Source organism: Parus major, chromosome 1, assembly GCF_001522545.3.
Source record: "Parus major isolate Abel chromosome 1, Parus_major1.1, whole genome shotgun sequence".
NCBI lineage: Eukaryota > Metazoa > Chordata > Aves > Passeriformes > Paridae > Parus > Parus major.
Window position 1 is genome coordinate 60761257 of NC_031768.1, and position 17093 is coordinate 60778349.

At 40.7% G+C, this 17093-nt stretch overlaps 1 protein-coding gene across 11 annotated transcripts in view; it reads left to right on the forward strand.

Moving 5' to 3' along the window:
- The first annotated feature begins 4512 nt into the window (after positions 1-4512).
- LRCH1 (leucine rich repeats and calponin homology domain containing 1) overlaps positions 4513-17093 on the forward strand; it is a 111509-nt gene continuing 98928 nt past the window's right edge. For 6 of the 11 annotated variants that reach the window (XR_001520542.3, XR_001520546.3, XR_001520547.3 and 3 more), the window contains exon 1: positions 4513-4799. Coding sequence is in view for 3 of the 11 variants with exons in the window: in XM_015622327.3 (XP_015477813.1) it covers positions 4553-4799 (247 nt within the window). In the remaining 8 variants the exon portion in view is untranslated. The remainder of the gene's footprint in view (positions 4800-17093) is intronic. The other 5 variants (XR_001520549.3, XR_001520553.3, XM_015622327.3 and 2 more) reach the window with 3 other exon arrangements.

Sequence of the window (17093 nt, forward strand, 5' to 3'; positions counted from 1 at the left end):
ATCACTCCATTACATTGCATGTTTCAAGGTTGTCTGAAAAACTTTAAAGAAACTCTGCCAGTTAACAACTAAACATCTGAGCTAAATTAGTATTTCAAGTACGGAGATGTAAACGCATTGCCTTTAACTCTTTAGTAATTTCCACTGTTTCAGTGATACTTAGTTTCATTTTGTTTTTAGTTTGCATTTAGGTCTATTTTCATGACCAGTTAGCTGAGAGTTGAGTTTGTAGTCATGATCGCTTGCAACTTCTGTCCTCTTGCATCAGTGTCTGTACAGAGCATCACTACCATGACAGTGGCAGTGAACCTTGCCACTTTGCCCAGTGTAGGTGGTGGTGTTTTGAGATCCATCCTGTGACAATTGAGTCCTACCAACCATCACTCTGAGAGTGTTTTGAGCCTGCCCACCTGCTAGGTCTCAGGACACAGCGAGGGAGATGCTTTCCTGAGCTCCCAATGCTTGTCACAATCAGTGGCAGTCACCAAGAAGCGCTTCTTTTTCTGTAGCAATTAAATAATTCTGTTCCCTTATATAGTGAGCTTGCTTGAGTTTATGTAAGGATGAACCTTGTTTGTCTTCTGAGCAGTGACTATCCTGCTTATCTACTTTCTGAGCTCATACTTTTTATATAAGCTTCCCCTGATCTCTTGTCTCTATTCTCCTATCGATTAATTGTTTTCTTCTTCCCCTCACCTTTTTAAAAATTTTTTTTCTTTCCTGAGTATTCTGACAGGTAGGTGTTCTGTAAATGGATTTTTCTGAGCTATTTCCTGATATAGCTTCTTTGCCTTTCAAACTCCTTTCACCAGCTTTGCTGCAAGGAAGCTCCAGCGCTTTGTCTGCTCTGCGTAGGCTACTCATGCTCCTGGTGTGTCTGCTCTGTGTAGGCTACTAATCCTTCTGGCGTGTCTGCTATGAACTGCTCGTCCTGGGAATGCTGTGAGCAGGGTAGGGAGCCTGTGTTCTAATTGAAAGGGACATCTTTCATTCTGTGCCACCTGATGCTTCAGTCTGCATACTTTTTCTTTTGAGATTCCTCTAGTAATTTTCTTTGTCCTGGTGCTGGTTGTCAAGCTACCAAGGATGTATAACGTATCCTGAGCTGTAGCTGCTGTTTTGTGTGGCACCAAACAGAGGCAGCCTTGCAGGCTGAGTGCCACACACTTTCTGTTTGATGTTTTACTTAATGCATCTGTTGTTTCTGTCTCTAGACCAGACAGTTTGTCCACATGCAATATTCACGTGAAGCAAGCATTGGTGTACCCTGATTGCATCTGAGCTACTTCACACAATTCCTTCTTCAGCATTATCTTAGAGCACAAGGAGCATGAGGTGAATGTCTTCATGCTGAAGTAAAGTGAGGTTCTCCTGCTCCCTGCTCTGAAAGTCCCATGTCTAGCACAGGACAGGTACCCACACTGAGGTTTCATGCTATCTTGTGAGGAGCCAACTCCTTGCACATAAGTCCCCACCCACCTCTGATCTTCACAAACCACATGAGCCTTGCCATTGGCCTTCTTTTTCTGCAAATTTAGAGTCATAGAAAACTCTAAGGCTCATGTCTCCCTTAGCTGTGGTACTTTCTGTGCATCTCTGATTTTTCTTGTCGCAACCATTATGTGTGATCTGACTGGCAGAACAGTCACTTCTCTTCTGATACCATTCATAAGACTTCCTCCTGCATTCTTCTCTCCTCTGCTATACTCATATCAGCTTGTTGAAGAGTAGCCACTGATTTCCTCCTAGTGCTTGCATCTTCTATTCCTTTGTATCTATAGGAACAGAGTTAGATCTGTCGCAGTGCTCAGGCAGAGAGGAGAGAAAGTGAAGGCAATGTAGAGCCTCTGTGCTATGCAAGGTTATTTCTTTTGCTTTGCACAATCTTGACAAAATGGACAGGTTTTGTAGTGTTACTCCCAGAAGTTTCAACTCAGTGTCTGATAAGCACAAGTCAACCCTGCATTGTATCTCATCTGCTCAGATTAAAAAGCAGTTTAAATAAGTCTTGATCCCTGACTATTGGTGTGTGCCCTTGCACTGCTATAAAACAAGACCTACATCTTTAACCCCTGCTAGGCCAAGTGCCTGCATAGCCCCAAGCCTTTCTGTAGTCCTAGCTGTCCTGATGTTGCATGTCTGAAGAAGGAAGGCTGTGCTGACTTGTCTGCCTTTGCCAGCCACAGGCCCTTCACGTGAGCCCAGCAGGGCAGCCAAGGTGGGCACACGGTGTCTCCCTGGAAACAGGTAGCTCCTCTGGGCTTTGGGTACCTCCTGCAAAAGAGGATGAGTCGTCTTTCAAATAAGGCTGAGAGAGGTATTGCAGCTAATTTCCCTTCAGCAAGATGCTGTGAATCAATTCCCAGGATTAATGTTATGGTGTGAGGTGAATGAAGAAAAAAATAAAAGTTTTTTGGGTTTTTTTTTGTTTGTTTTTTAAAGAAAAATCAGCTTTAGAAATAATTTTGTCTTACCAGAAGTGGGGGAGGAAGGGACATGGTGTTCCACTGGTAAGAAAACTTCAAAAACCTCACCAGAAGACAGGCCTGATTCCTGACTGTAAAGACCTGATGCTGGAAGACAAATTTTTCATCTATGCTGCCTGGATGTTTAGTTCTATATTTAAAATTTCCAAATAAAATTCCACAATGTTGGGTAATTTAATACACAGGAAATCTCCCACGCAGTCATCTACTGAGTTATAAAACCTACGGTATTTCGGGTTTCTTTACGTGTACAAGAATATAGTACTTAGCACATTAAACCTCCATTTAAGAAATCACATTTAAAAATATAGGGGGAGCCTAGCAGTTAGTTCTTATTCACAGTTTATTCAGCTTGAATGGAATGTTTTTATTTCTTACTGTTTATCCACACTTTTCTTTAGATTGCTGAGATGTAGCTATTTATCTATTTCTTTATGCTTTCTAGCAGCAATGCAAAGATTGCATGCAAACTGGAATTAAGCATTTTAACAAAACCAGAACATGCTGTGACTAGTGGAAATTTGTGGGTAATACAATCTTTATAACCCACCAACGAGCTTTGTCAAAAGCAATATGATATTTGGGCACAAATGTTGTGGTAACTGTTGGTTAACTTCATTTAGGAGCTGTTCCAAGGAATGCTGCTAAGATTTACTCTCTGGTGCATCCAAAATTTTCTTGCACTGGTAGTACACTGACTCAGTCATGCCAAAAACTAAGATCTCTGCATCAAACATGAAGAACTGGCAGTAGTAGGTATGAGGGGAATTTGCACTGGAGATTAAGCTCAGGGGTTGTATTTTAGGTGTAATATAAATGTAATTACAGTAAAATAATTCCCTCCTACCCATCTACCTTACAGCTCTTTCCTTAATATAAGACATCTCTTTAAAAACACTACTATGCTGCTTGCTGACACTTTTGCAGTGATACAGTGCATATAAAACATAAATGAAAGGTGCTGATACTGACAATGTATCTTAATCAGGAAGAACAAGTTTTTAATGGATGCTACGATATTTTATGTGAAAAGGTCCACCTCTTAACACCCTTCCTCCCATTTTCTTAACATCTTTTTCCCCCAGTGCTGTTTCTGGTTGTGACTGCTAAACTCGCTATGATGTCTCCTTCAGAAACTTGGGGTTATTTCCTTGTGCCAGTTAGGTCTTCCTTGTCCCTGTAGCACTCAGCAGTTGAACTTCCTGGAGCTGGGAAACCTTTGCTTTAATGTCAAGCATTGATCACGGCTCAGGGTAAGTGAGTGAAATGGAATGGTCTGAGAAGCACCGGTCTGGGGTGATGATGTGCAAGTCCTGTCTAATCTTTGTAACCCCTGCGGGAACACTCGGCTTTGCTCCTCACCAACTCCTGGGCTCAGCTTAGCCAAGCTGCAGAGGTGAAATAAACTAAACCTGTCCGGAAGGTTGGTGGTTCCTATGCTTGGTTTCTCACTACAAATCCTTCGAGGGTCCCTCTGGGGTGGGCCGTGCCCAGGAGCCACAGACAGGTGTGAACCGGCCCCTGCGGGAGAATCACGGCACAGAAAGCCCTTCTGCAGGGCAGATGCTCCCCAAGGCCTCGCTCGGTGCCAACAGCGGCTGCAGCTCTTAACTTCCCACTGAGGAGAGCCGAGCCCGCACACACCGCTGCCGGCACACCTGCAGGCTCCCTCCGCACAGCGCCACCCATCCAGCCCCTGGGCCCTGCTGGCGCGGGTGCCGGCAGAAGGGGCCCAAGTAGGCGGCGGGGCGGTCTCCGGGGCTGTACGAGGAAGGCTGTGGCAAGGAAACAATGGAGAGCCGCCCCCTCTCCGCCTTCCCGCTGGCACTTCCAGCGCCGGCAGCAGCCCGCCGCCGCTAGGCGGCGCCGCGGCGGGGAGCGGTGCCGGGAGGGGCGGAGCATGCGCAGTGGGCGCGCCTCGCCCGGGCCGCGCGCCTCCGCCCCCTGCCCGCGCCGCCGCCGCGAGCGGGAGGAGGAGGAGGAGGAGGAGGAAGGAGGGAGAGAAGAAGGGAGGGAGGGAGGCAGGTCCGGCGGCCCTCTCGGGTACCCCCAGCGGCGAGGGAAAGATGGCGACGCTGGGAGGCGAGTCGCAGCCCTTCCCCTCTGCTGCTCTGGCGGCGGCGGCCGGGGTGGGCGGCGGCGGCGGCGGCAGCGGGGCGCTGGGTCTGCAGGCGCCGCTGAACCGCGGTCTGGAGCGGGCGCTGGAGGAGGCGGCGCACTCCGGGGGGCTCAACCTGAGCGGCAGGAAGCTGAAGGAGTTCCCGCGCAGCGCCGCCGCCCTCAGCCACGACCTCTCCGACACGGTGCGGGCAGGTGAGCCCGGGCGAGCGGCCGGGGGCGCGCAGGGAGGGGGCGGCCGGGGAGCGGGGAGGGTGGGTTTGTTGAACCGCCCGGGACCCTCTCCCCGCCCCCTCAGGCGCACTGGTGCTCCCCAACCTCAGTGTGAGCCGACCACCCACTCCCCACCCTTTCGTTCGCCTTCCCCCGGGGCCCGTCCCCACACAGAAGCCGAGCCCACCCCCATCTCTCTGTGGACCTGTGCTTTCTTTATTCCCCCCGCCTTGGTGTATGAGGTAGGTGTTTGCTTCCATATGGCTGGATCTGTACTCGCTCCCCTCCATCCCCCCGCTCGGCGTTTGGTGAGGCAGAGCTGCCTCTCCCGTGGCACACTGGGGGAATGTGTGGGGAATTCTTGCTCGCACCTGTCCTCTTCTCCCTCTGGGGAATGTGCGGCTCTGTGCCACCCTTCCCTGACTGCTGAGGTTTGCGGTGGCAGCCAGCCCACCTTAGATTCAGCCGCGGGAGGAATGCGCACACGGTGCCAGGGTGCATACCTGCTGCTTCTGTCCTGCTGCTCGTGGGTGAACCCACCTGGTACGGAGGCGATGCAAGTCCGTATGTAACCGCATTGAGACACTCAAGTGCCTCTGAACGTGTCACCTATTTGCATGCCGTAGGTGGAGGCATGTCCATAGGAAGACTGTGTGCGGTGCAGCTGCCCCAGGGAGCATGCTACCTCTCACAAATGCCACTTGTTCAGCGCTGGGGTTGGCAGCCCCCCTTAATGTCCTTACAGTCATGTAGCCACAAGTGCCAGCTCTATGCAGTGCTACCTTCCGGGGCAAACGTTGAGAGAAATTCCTATCTTCACAGGCACTGTACTGTATTCAACAGTGGGGGACACCATCATTACATAAATCTGCAGAGGGGACAGGCCTGACAACCCTGCAGGGAGGAGTGGTGAGGGGACATGTATTCAGTCGGTGTTAACTTTGCCTTCACACCTTTTTCCAACATGAAAAAGGCACACTTATTTGTCACCTAGGCAGGCAGACCCACCTCAAAGAATCGTATCAGTTTTCCTGCCTCTGTTTATGCCAGGTGATGGAACCTAATCCCTTCTTTACGTGGTGTCACTAGGTAAAATGGTGCAAACCCGCATTAGAAGAATATATTAGTGTATTGTTAAGGTCTTTAGTGTACGGCCTCCGCGTGCCCTTGTGTCCCCATTTGCCTGCTGGAGATAGTTGTGTTGTGGCAGCAGAGCAGGAGGCGTGTAGTCACTTGTTCTTGTCCCACAAAACAGCAGGTGCTATACCTGCATGCAGACATATGATAACATGAATCTAAATTCTCAGCTAGTCCTGCACATGAGGGCATTTATGCCTTCCTGTGTGTGGAGACACATGTGCTGCCTGCTTATTGTCTCTGTCCTAGAGTTAGTGCCTCAGATGTGTGATAGGTGTCATGTGTTATTGTTATTTAACTTTGTTACTTGATGGGTGTTGCTGAGTGGATTTCACGTTGGTCTGTCTGAGGACCTATATCATCATATCAATAAAAAAAAAGCAAAGGAAACTGGATGAATGAAATTACAATGAATTGATAACATGAATTACCATATTAACCATTAGCTGACTCAGTAGCAGATGTGAAAGGGGAACTTTATGTGGTCAGAAGGTAGGGGAACTGTGTGTGGTTAGAAGAATGACTTTCAGCTTGCCGTCCCAAGGAAGGCATTTTTTATCTCATTTCTTTTTTAAGGTTGAAGCCTAGCAGACATGCTGCAATACAAGATAAATAATTTAAAAATCCAGAAATTGAGCTTGTTTCGTTTGACCTAATATTGAACCAAACTGTTAGAAAACCAAATTGTGTGCTGTGGAGATTATAAACTGGGAAGAAAATTGTTTGATTGGTAGTGATTGTATGTTAGTATTTGTGTATTGTGTAAGTATGCTGTACAGGCATGATCTGTGTGTAGTATGTATAGGTAGCACCTGCTTGTTACATGCTTGCTTTCTCTACTGATTTTTCTAGGAATAAAGTAGTCTTTATCTTCAAGCATTAATATGCTTTTGTCAGAGTTTACATGGAAAATATTCAGTATGAAATTGAATGTAGAATTGTGTTTTCATTTGCTTTTTGTTTGATATAAACAGCAAGGTAGATCAGCCCATGTCTTAATCTTGCGACAACAGCAGCCCTTTTATCATTGTCCCTTTTTAGAAGAACACTGTGTTAATCTATAGTTGCTTTAAGGTATTGTTTGTAACAACTTATTGTAACTGTTTAATGGGAACTGCCTTGAAAGTTGTGTTGATACATTTCCAAAAAAAATCCATGTTTTTTTTTTCATTTGTTACATAACAAATAAATAAACAGAAGAGATGCTTGACTTAAGGCCAGATTTCTGCAAATCTTGGGGCAAACTCTTGATGGGAATTTTCTTTCCTGCTTCCTCTCCATAAATATGCGTAGTATGAAATGTCTTGTACGACTTGGAATAGATCCTCGAAATGAGGGACTTATAATTTTGGATCTGATGTGCTGACATGTCTGAAGTCCTGAAACACTGGTTTTTGGGGTAGAGATTGTCTTTCACTGTTTTTTTTGAGGGGAGGAGGGGATTGCCAGTCTAGTTCAAAAATTAAGATACTCCTTGATGTAGAGGAGATTAGTGAGGGGGGGCTGAGTTTAGAGGTCTGAGGAGCAGGGAATTTCCAGAAAACTGAAACCATGTCTGCACTTGACAGTGTTTTAGTATTATAGACTAGAAATATTTTTTTGATTCAGAAAGTGATGGTCTACAGCTACTCTCAAATAAAATATTATCAAATGCATTTTCTAGAAAGATTCTGAGTGTTTTTTTGTATATCTGAGGAAGAAAAAAAGTGATCAACTTTAAGTTTTCTGTTCACTCATTTATTTTTTTCCTGAAGTTAGAAGTCAAATTTTATATAGCAATTGATGCACTTATGAAAGGCATGTGACTTGTTTGCCTTTGGCAGCTGGGATGGGATAGTTTGATTTTTCTAGTTCTTACTGCAGTTACATTCGGCAATAACTTCAGAGGCTGAACTGTACTTGTCACTTTCTATTCCTGTGGCTTGTTATGCTTTTTCTTCTGTGACTTTTCTTTGCATGAAATACATCTTGGTTCTAGAAATGTGATAGAACATTTCTTCCTCAGTCTTTGAGAGTTCTGCTCAAGTGCTGAGTGACATGGTCAGATTGAAGTTTCAGGCAGTATCTCTGCACACAGAATGGAGTTTTCATGGTGTTCAGTACTGTTAGAAGAAAATAAAACCTCTATGTAAAGTGTCTTGAGTTTAGTCAGATGTTTTAAACCACATCAGTGTGGATGCAATGCAAAAACCATTTCAAAAATAATAAATGCTATTCTTATCGCTTTTATTACAGGCTGGGTTATGCAGAAGGCAGTGGCACAATAATCACATAGTTCTTAAGTAATAGCATGCAATTATATTCCTCCAAACCACTGGGAATGCTGGAAGCATGTTACTTTATAAGAGAGCAAGCAAAGGCCCCAAAGATGTAACCATGGCTGCCTGCTGTATTACTTCAGCCTCATTCTGTGGGTCTTGTTGGTGTATCTGAAGACAGATCCTCTGAACCTTTTCTGGTGAACACCTGCTCTATCCATTTCTATTGGGTGAGCTAGGTGCATGAGAAGGGAATACTTGCTGCTGATGGTAGTGACCTGGCAGAGAAGAAAATAAATTTTTTAAATTACATGCTAGATTATTAGAAAATAATTACAAATTGAAGTATTTGATTGCTTCTTTGGACAGTATGAAATTTTGGAAGGAATGTGTATTTTTTTTGTGTGTGTAATAGAATATTGATAAAAGAGCTTCTACCTGCTGTTTTTAAAAGTGCTTCTAAGTAGACTGTACTTGTCAGACAATGCTGTGTTGAAGACACCTTTGCTTGGCAACATCTTTGAAATAGTAGTACTAACTAATGAAAGATGTTGCTGCTCCATCCAGGGAAGTGGAACTAGATGACATATGAAGGTTCAGTCCAACCTAGACCATTCTGTGATTCTGTGTACATTAGATTGCCATAATTGATTCTTACTTATTTTCTCCACCTGTTTCATTAATGTAATTCTTCCTTCACATCTGAGAATTCTCCTAATTACAGCAGTAGATGTGCAGTTGGTTCCACCTCTTCTAAGTGCAGCTTCTACTGGGCAGGATGTTGCACATCCAGGCTGGTTTGTTTGTGCTACTGCACACTTCCAAATATCAAGTATGACCACTATATGGACTCTTGTTTAGAACTTGGTTCTTATTTGGCCACTAGAGAAAAAGATATTTGGTATGCCCCTCTCCTTTTAAGAAATCTCTGATAATTTGAATAATTAATACTTTTGAATTAATATTTTGATTAAATTGTGGTGTTTTTTGGGTAAGGCTGAGAGCCTTTCATTTTGCTCATTTTATCTAAACTCATCAATAAATAATGTCTTTATATGGCTAAAAAATGAATAGAACTGTGTTTCTTTTTCATTTCAAAAGTCAATCCCTTCCTACAGTTTTCCTGTGTTTATTTGAAGATTTCTAACCCTACTTACTTTTTTTTTTTTTTTACATAAATAGTATCTTAAGTATATTAGGACAGGGAGAGAGAATAAATGTTTGCTTATTATCACCAATTAATTGAATATTACCCTGCAGCCAAAACTTAGAAGTTGTAATTCTTATGGGTAAAATATGAAGATAAATCAATTCTGTGTTCATTATTATGTATCCAGAAGTATATGTAACATTATTATGTATTTAACACCTTCTGACACCACCTGATAATGTGGTCTGTCTGGACATCTCCGTGCCAGCATATTCTAGCTTCTGTTTTTTACTCACAAGCAATGCTTTGGGAAAGAGCTTTATCAAACTAAAAGAGTTCTTTTAGAAACACTGATGTGCATAGCAAGTTATAATTGCAGATACCATTAAATTCTCTTGGCCCTTTTATTCTTCCTGAAGCCTGACAATATCCCTGCTTGTGGATCTTATAAACATCAAGGCTATTGACTTCTATTGAAAAGAGTCTATTAGTTCTCTTGCTGTAGAGTCTAGTCAGTGGTGCTTTTGAAAGTTACCTCTTTTGTCTGGAGATTTATGCCCCCAAAGCTGAAATGTAGCCAGTAACTTTGCAGGTGCTGCTAGACTCTCCTCAACACAAAATAAAGTGAATTAGCTGGCTGTCTTTGTTGCATGGAACAAATTATGGGTACACAATTGCCTGCTTACTGTTTCAGAATGTGGCTTCAGCAGATTAAGGGTTTTCTGCTACTGACTGACTGTGTGCTTGTGTCTCTTTCCCTTATGTTTGTTTGTTTGTTTTTTCTTTTTGACTTGCTTGCTTTGTAGAGAGGCTTCAGAACTAGTGTATGGGTTAAGTGGTGGGAGCAATGCCAGCCTAAAACAAATCTGATGGAAGGAAGTGTGAAATCCTCTCAATTTCAGCAGGAGTAGGCTCTGCTGTGGATTGAACCTTTACCCCCAAAGTGAACTTCCCCTTTAGGATGGCAGTTTTTAAAGTGGCTCTGCCTAGAATTGCCATGTTTGGATATGCTGTGCTTGTAATTGAATAAAAGCTGAAGGCTTTTGTAGAAATATTGTCACTTTGTGCATCCTTGGCCAATCTTCTTGGAAAAGACTGACTCAGAGCTCCAGAAGTGCTATTATGAAAGATCAGGTGCTACAGGTTCCCTTTCAAATGCTTTTTGACAAGCAGTTTTGAAGATGTATTTGCCTCTGATCACTGGCCTGGTGGGAGGTAGAAGCCAAATATCCTCCCTACATTGTTTGTGAGCCTCCTTTTAGTCCTTTCTTGGTCTGTTTCTATTGTGTCTTCAGGCATAAAGGCATCTTGGTTTAGACATCTCTTAAACAGGAGAGACTATATGAATCTTAACACAATTACTATACACAGTGTTTTAAAACCACTGAATACTTCTGTGAGGGGAGGAGGCTGGAGCAGAATCAGTTGTGACAAAGTAGAATTAATATTTGCACAATAGAGCGGTGGCTTGGAAGAGGAAGGGGGCAAATGCCAATGCAATAATAGGTTTGAACAAGGAAATAGATAAAAAGATACTATTAAAGGCAGAAGTGTCATAGAGAATGGAAATTTATGAACTATTGAAAATATATGAAGTCAAAGAAGGGAAATGCATGTCATAGCTTGGGATAACTCTGAAATATGTAAAACTGAGGAGAAATGCCAGTTATGTTGATAACAATTGGAATTTTGTGTATAGAGAATCAGATAAACATGGAGAAAATTGTTTGGCTTACAAGATAAATGATATTTACAGACTTTATTCTACAAATAATAGTTTCAAATTCATACTTTGAAATACTAACTGTTGAATTTAAGTTCAGGAAGCTTAGCATCCATTTGTCTGCATACAGAAAACGCCATGGTTTTGCTGCTTGCAGAGTTACAGGATCACCCAAGACAGAGAGACTGGTGTTTTGTATATCAGAATGACCATTCTAGGAAGGATGAGTAACTTCGCTGGGCTACAGGCTGACTGCTCATCATTCTGCCTGCTGTGTTCTTGCTGACTGTTAGTAAGCATTTACTAGGCTTGTGAATGTTCCCAAGCTGGTTAGATTGCTAATTCACAGTTAAAATCAATATGATTTTCATATTTCAGGTTAAATAATTGAAATGGCACTTCCCAAACCAGAGGTATTTTAAACTTGTTCTGCTGAGACCAGAATTATGGAAAGTGTATCCATTTATTGTCGTCCGATGTGTAAAACTGAAAGAGCCAGTAATGTTATCCCCGTGTTCAGCGAGTGGAGCGCTGTCAAAACTGGGAATGGGTGTTACATCTCCTGACTTACGACTGTTCTCTGCTAACCAAGTTGTGCAAGGTACTATACACACATCAGAGCAGTTCTTTGGAATGGTACTGAGGTTTTAAGCTTCTGGAGGAATAATTCCTTTTGCTAAATTTGTGTGTAGATGTATCTTGGTGGGAGGAGTTCATTTATGAAATTCTAATGCTTTCTCCCCAGCGTCTTTCTCTAAGGGTGTCTTGCTGCCAGCTTTTTACTCTTTTTTTTTATCCTTGTATGGTGCAGAACACCCTAATGCCTGTAAACCTAACTATTTAAAAATAGAAATAACAATAACAGTCTTTTGTCCTCCTATCCTAGGCTGTAGGAGAAATATTCCTCAAGAAAAAAAAAACAAAAAGTCAAAACTTATGAGATGATGATTGTGGCAGAGCCAAGTGGAGGTTAGTTTTGTGCTTAATTTGGAGCCTGAGGTTTGCACTTGCTTTTGAAGCTGCATGAACTGTTTCATGTTCAGCTGAGCTTGTGTGGATTTAGTTAAAAGCTAACGGATAAGTTCATGATGATTATGTGAGGTAGATCTTCTAGGAATGGTTAGAGAAATTACGGGGCATAGCTGGAGGTTTTAAATATCAGAGTTCTTGGTCTCTATGAGAAGCAAAACAAGGGCAAAATAGCTGAGCACCATGCTGAGCAGTGACCTGTGCTGCTGAATGGATAAGGTTTTTATATTGATTTTCTGTAGATGGGTGATTTTATTCCTTGGTGCAAAGTGAAGTAGTTGTAGTATTTTTATTTCCTTTCAAGACCGTGGTGCTTTAAAATAGTAGATTAGTAACAGATTTAATTTCTGGGTTTTGAATATAACTATATAAACTAGGTGTTTTATTATTATTGAACTATAGACAGGTAGTACCATTGCTGCTGTTATATTACTGTACTTTGAGAATAGTGAGGCTTAGCTGAATTAATTCAATTCAGTGTTTTTAAGGCAAGGATATTAACAACAAAGTTGTCTGTCTATTCAGTGGGGAAGGAGGGAGAACATAGTGTTATTCATATGTTATATAATTAAAAAATGCAGACAGTTATAAAGATTTCTGGAATGGGTGTCTGGTCAAAGCTGAAAGGAGCTTTCTCAACAGTTGGGACAGGACAAGGATGCCCTGGTTACTAAATACAGCTGTGATTGATCAAGGAGAACAGCTTAACTCAGGGTTTCCCATGCTCATTTTATGTTGTGTTGCTAGGGCTTCTTGTTTTGCTGTTGTTTTTTGAGTTCATCCCAGTTCAAGAAATCTGTCCTTTTGCTTTCCACTTTGTACAGTGTAGCTTCTCTGCTTGGTAAGTTTTGTTTGTGATCCCCTTTCTGAGGTTTGAATTCCAGTCTGGCTGAATGCCTACTCCTTGCTTGTGTTCCACTTAGCAGCCGTTCAGATTGCCTTGTGTTAGTGACTTTGTTTTTAACTCACTCACACATCCTGTAACTTCCAAGGTTTGCTAGACATGGTATTTTATTTCCCCTTCCTCACTAGTGTGTTTGAGGGAAGATGTACAAACAAGAATATCTTTGTGCCATCTATCTGAAATGTCTTTTGTCATATTTTGAGACCCATCAGTACCAGTTCCTTCTAGTTTCTATACAGCATCAATATGATGATGTAGCTTCTTAGTCATAATGTGCAGAAATTAAAACTGATTTACTGACTGGTTTATCATCCGTGTTATAATGGATGTTTTCATTCACTGTCTGAACTTTCGGATGTGATGGAAAACTATTATGTTAATTTGGCAATGTGCAGTTTTATATATTATTTTTCTGAGGTTTTATTTGGTGGGGGGACAAAAAAGGCTGCAGAGTCTAAAACTTTTTTTCATTTAAAAAAATTGTCAAGTTTCTCCCCCATCTTCAGAACTTTTTTTTTTCATGTGCTGTCTTAAATCCACCATAAAAAGTGAAGATAATCTGGCACACTCTCCACAAAAAAATATTTTATGCAAGTGTTGTGGATCTTATGATTTGAAAGAAAATATGAACTTATTTAAAATAACCAGTAACTTCAATTTGCTAACATTTTTAAGGGAATGTAGAGATAAGACAGACACTATCATGGTGTAGACTATGAGACACTTTTATATCATGGTATTGTAACTATTACTACTCTGTTGAAGTGTGCTGTGTGTGACTTTGACATTCAGCCACTCAGTCAGGAATTTCTAAAGGTAGAGAAAGTAGTCTTTTTAATTTCTTCTAATTTGAAAGCCTTTTATGTAATTATAGTGATTGTTAATGTAATGACTTTAAGAGCTTAAGACTTTAGGTAATTAATATAATGACTTCAGGATTTCTACTTTTACTGTTTCCTAGTATAGATCTTGCTGTATGTTTGCAATAAAAAAATTACTGCACAAACTTTGCTCAGTGGGTTATTTTATTGTTCTATAATGATACAGGTTATTCCTGGTTGTATGGATTGGAGAAACTGAGAAGCAGGAATTTTGAACGGCTTAATCCAATTTTGGATTGAATTTTAAATTTTTTTAAAATTTTTTTTAGTTAACGGTCAGTGTATGATATTTTGAAGAATGGATGTTGAGGCATTTGAATTAGTTTTGTTTTGGAAGATGTTGGGACAGCAGTAAAGACTTAAAACTTCCATTAAGGTGTTACATCCTGGGAGTGGTTTTAAATGTATTAACACAATGCAGAAACTCACTTTATAGTAGCATATGGCACAGACATACAATGCAGAAATAGTCTTGAAAAGAATATCACTATAGATTTGCAATCAGTTAAGAGTCAGGTAATATGAAAGAGTAGTAACTTTACACAATGAAAAAAAAAATCAGTATTTTGGCAAGAAGTGCTGTACTCCTTCTGCCAGTTTTCATATCTTTGTACATTTGGCTTCCTAGAGAACTGAAAAGGTTATTTTTGGCCTAGTGCCCTAGGCTATAAATGGCTTCTGGAATCTCATAGCTCCACTTGGTGTTGAGCAGTTCTGTGTGGTAGTAACAGAACTGCAGTAATTGGTAGTCTCACTGAAGCATTTTAGTTATGCACTTAAATGTTAAGCTGTGGGAGATGTGGCTCTGGGATCCCTCCAGCATCCCATTTATCAGAAAAATTTAAGCCATGTTTATCTATGAAGCATTGGTAGCCTGAAGAAAACGAGGCTTTTTCTACAAGTACTTGTTAAAGGGAAGCAAGAGAGAGTGTAAGGTTTAGTCTCTACAGAGAAAGGCTCTAAGATAAAGAAATAAATCAGGGTATTGCTGTGGGAACAGTGGAACTCAAGCATTGCAGTTGAGACTGTACATGTAGACAACAGAAGGAGTCTGTGAAGTTTCCTTGTGTTTCTATCCAGTGTTGCAGGGTTTACCTTTAAAAGGGAAAAAATCCACCCCAACCCTGACGCTGCCCTCCCCCAAGAAACAAATGTACTGGTTACTAGATGTGAATGTATGCTTATTATAAATTAAAGTTTCTGAATAATTTCTAAATAATTTGGATGGTGTTTTAAACCAGGAGTTTGAAATAGGAGAATAGTGAACAGGCTAGTTAAATCTGAAAAACCTCATACCAATAAAAGGTCTGAAAACTTGCAAAAAAGCCAAGAGGTTGCTTCCCTCTATGTGCCTCACAAATCTGTTAACTTTTTCCACATTTTTTTGTATTGGACTAAATAGGAATAATACATGGTGCTGCAAGAAAGTAAAGTTTTCAGAAATATAATTAGTGAAAATAAAACCCCTTTTTTTTTTCTTCTTGCATGTGAAGTCAACATAGACAAATTCTGCATGAGAATCAGTTTTTCTAGACATAGCTTGTAAACATCCATAGAACCCTCATTTTAAAATCATCCAAGAAATCAATACTGTGTCTTTTGTGTTCTAACTTTGCAGTGTAAAGCTTTGTTAACACAGTAATCTGGAATTATGGCCAAAATAAAATGAGTTCTGATCAAATTTGTGATCACACAAATTTGAGATGATCAGTTTAATGAATGGCTTTTCAGAGACAGTTATCAGATTTCATTGCTGGTGCTAAGACTCTAAAATGAAGAAATGAATCATGGTATTGATATGGGCTAGTGAAGCATGAGCGTCTCAGAGAGCTAGCTATGTCCAAAATTACAGTTTCTAAAATACAAATCCTCTTGTTCTGAACAGTTTCTGAAAAACAGTAATTCCAGATCAGCTTCTGTAGAATACCTGTCCTCAGTGTACAGAAAGCTTGAATTTTGCTTACTGGACCAAGCAGAAACCTTGCCAATTTTCCTAAGTACAGGTGTCCCTGTAAAACAGTCTTCTGTTTTGTGTTTTGATGGCTGTGTACTATATGCTGGTTGTATTTCTTGCTTGTAGCCTCCAGACAAATAGTTTGTTTGCTCTTTTGAAAAGTTTTTTTGTTAAGGTACTTACTGAAGATAAATCACATTCTTGGTTAACAGTATTTGAAGGAATTAGTCTGTGTCTAAAAATTTTTCTTCTTTGTCTCTTAACAAAACCGTCTTGTTTTTCAATGTTCTCATCATAGAAATAGATATTTGCAGTCAGGAGGTATTCTGCTTGTAATCAATTCAGCTTGGAAAAAAGCAAATATTACTTGTGCTTAGTCTTAGTGCATTTACATTATGTCAGTGTGTTAAATATATTGACAGTGTATTATATGACAGTGTATTATATGTATAAAGATACTTTACCTGCTTTATGAATGACAGTTTTATTTTTTTGTATGATTCTAAACCCTTCCTTGGTGCATGAAATAATGGTAGCATGAGGATAACCCAATGAATATGTGTGAAAAAACAGAATATAGAGAGACATATATTACTTTATTGGTAATTATTATGATTAAGTTACTAAATAAAGGTTATGTGAACATAAACTCTGTTTTTCCTGTGAAAGAGTGTAAAGAAATCATTGGGAAGCAGTCTTGCAAAGAAGAAAATGGTAGAGTGTAGTAAGCTGCCAGGGTTTTTTGCTTTATTAGCAGAAGCTGCTTTCTTTTAGATGAGTTTCTCTAATATTCAAGAGTATTTAGTCAGTCCTGTTCTTTACCAGATGTCTCACCTTATTTTGTGCTGCTGTTCACATTCTGATGCTAGTGGTATCCTTGCTGAAACGTGTTGAAGCAATTGATTTGTCTTAATAAGAGAGACTTTTATGTTGATACAGTTTGTCCTTTTGCCTGATGCTGGCCATCAATTTCCCTGCATGAGTCTGTGCATCTAGATCAGAAATCTATGGCTCATTTTACTGTCTCAATTTTAAAGTATGCCAGTGATAATAGTATGATTGATTATATATTTCCTTTAGAAACAAATAAGAGATCACACAGCAATTTTGTATTTTAGCTTCAACTTCTGATCATTTATTCCTTTTTCTTCATTAGATCAGCTAATCCACTGTAGCAGACATTTACTCTTCTGCAGCTGTTAATACATTACTTCTTAATTTGCATTTAAAAAACTTAGAT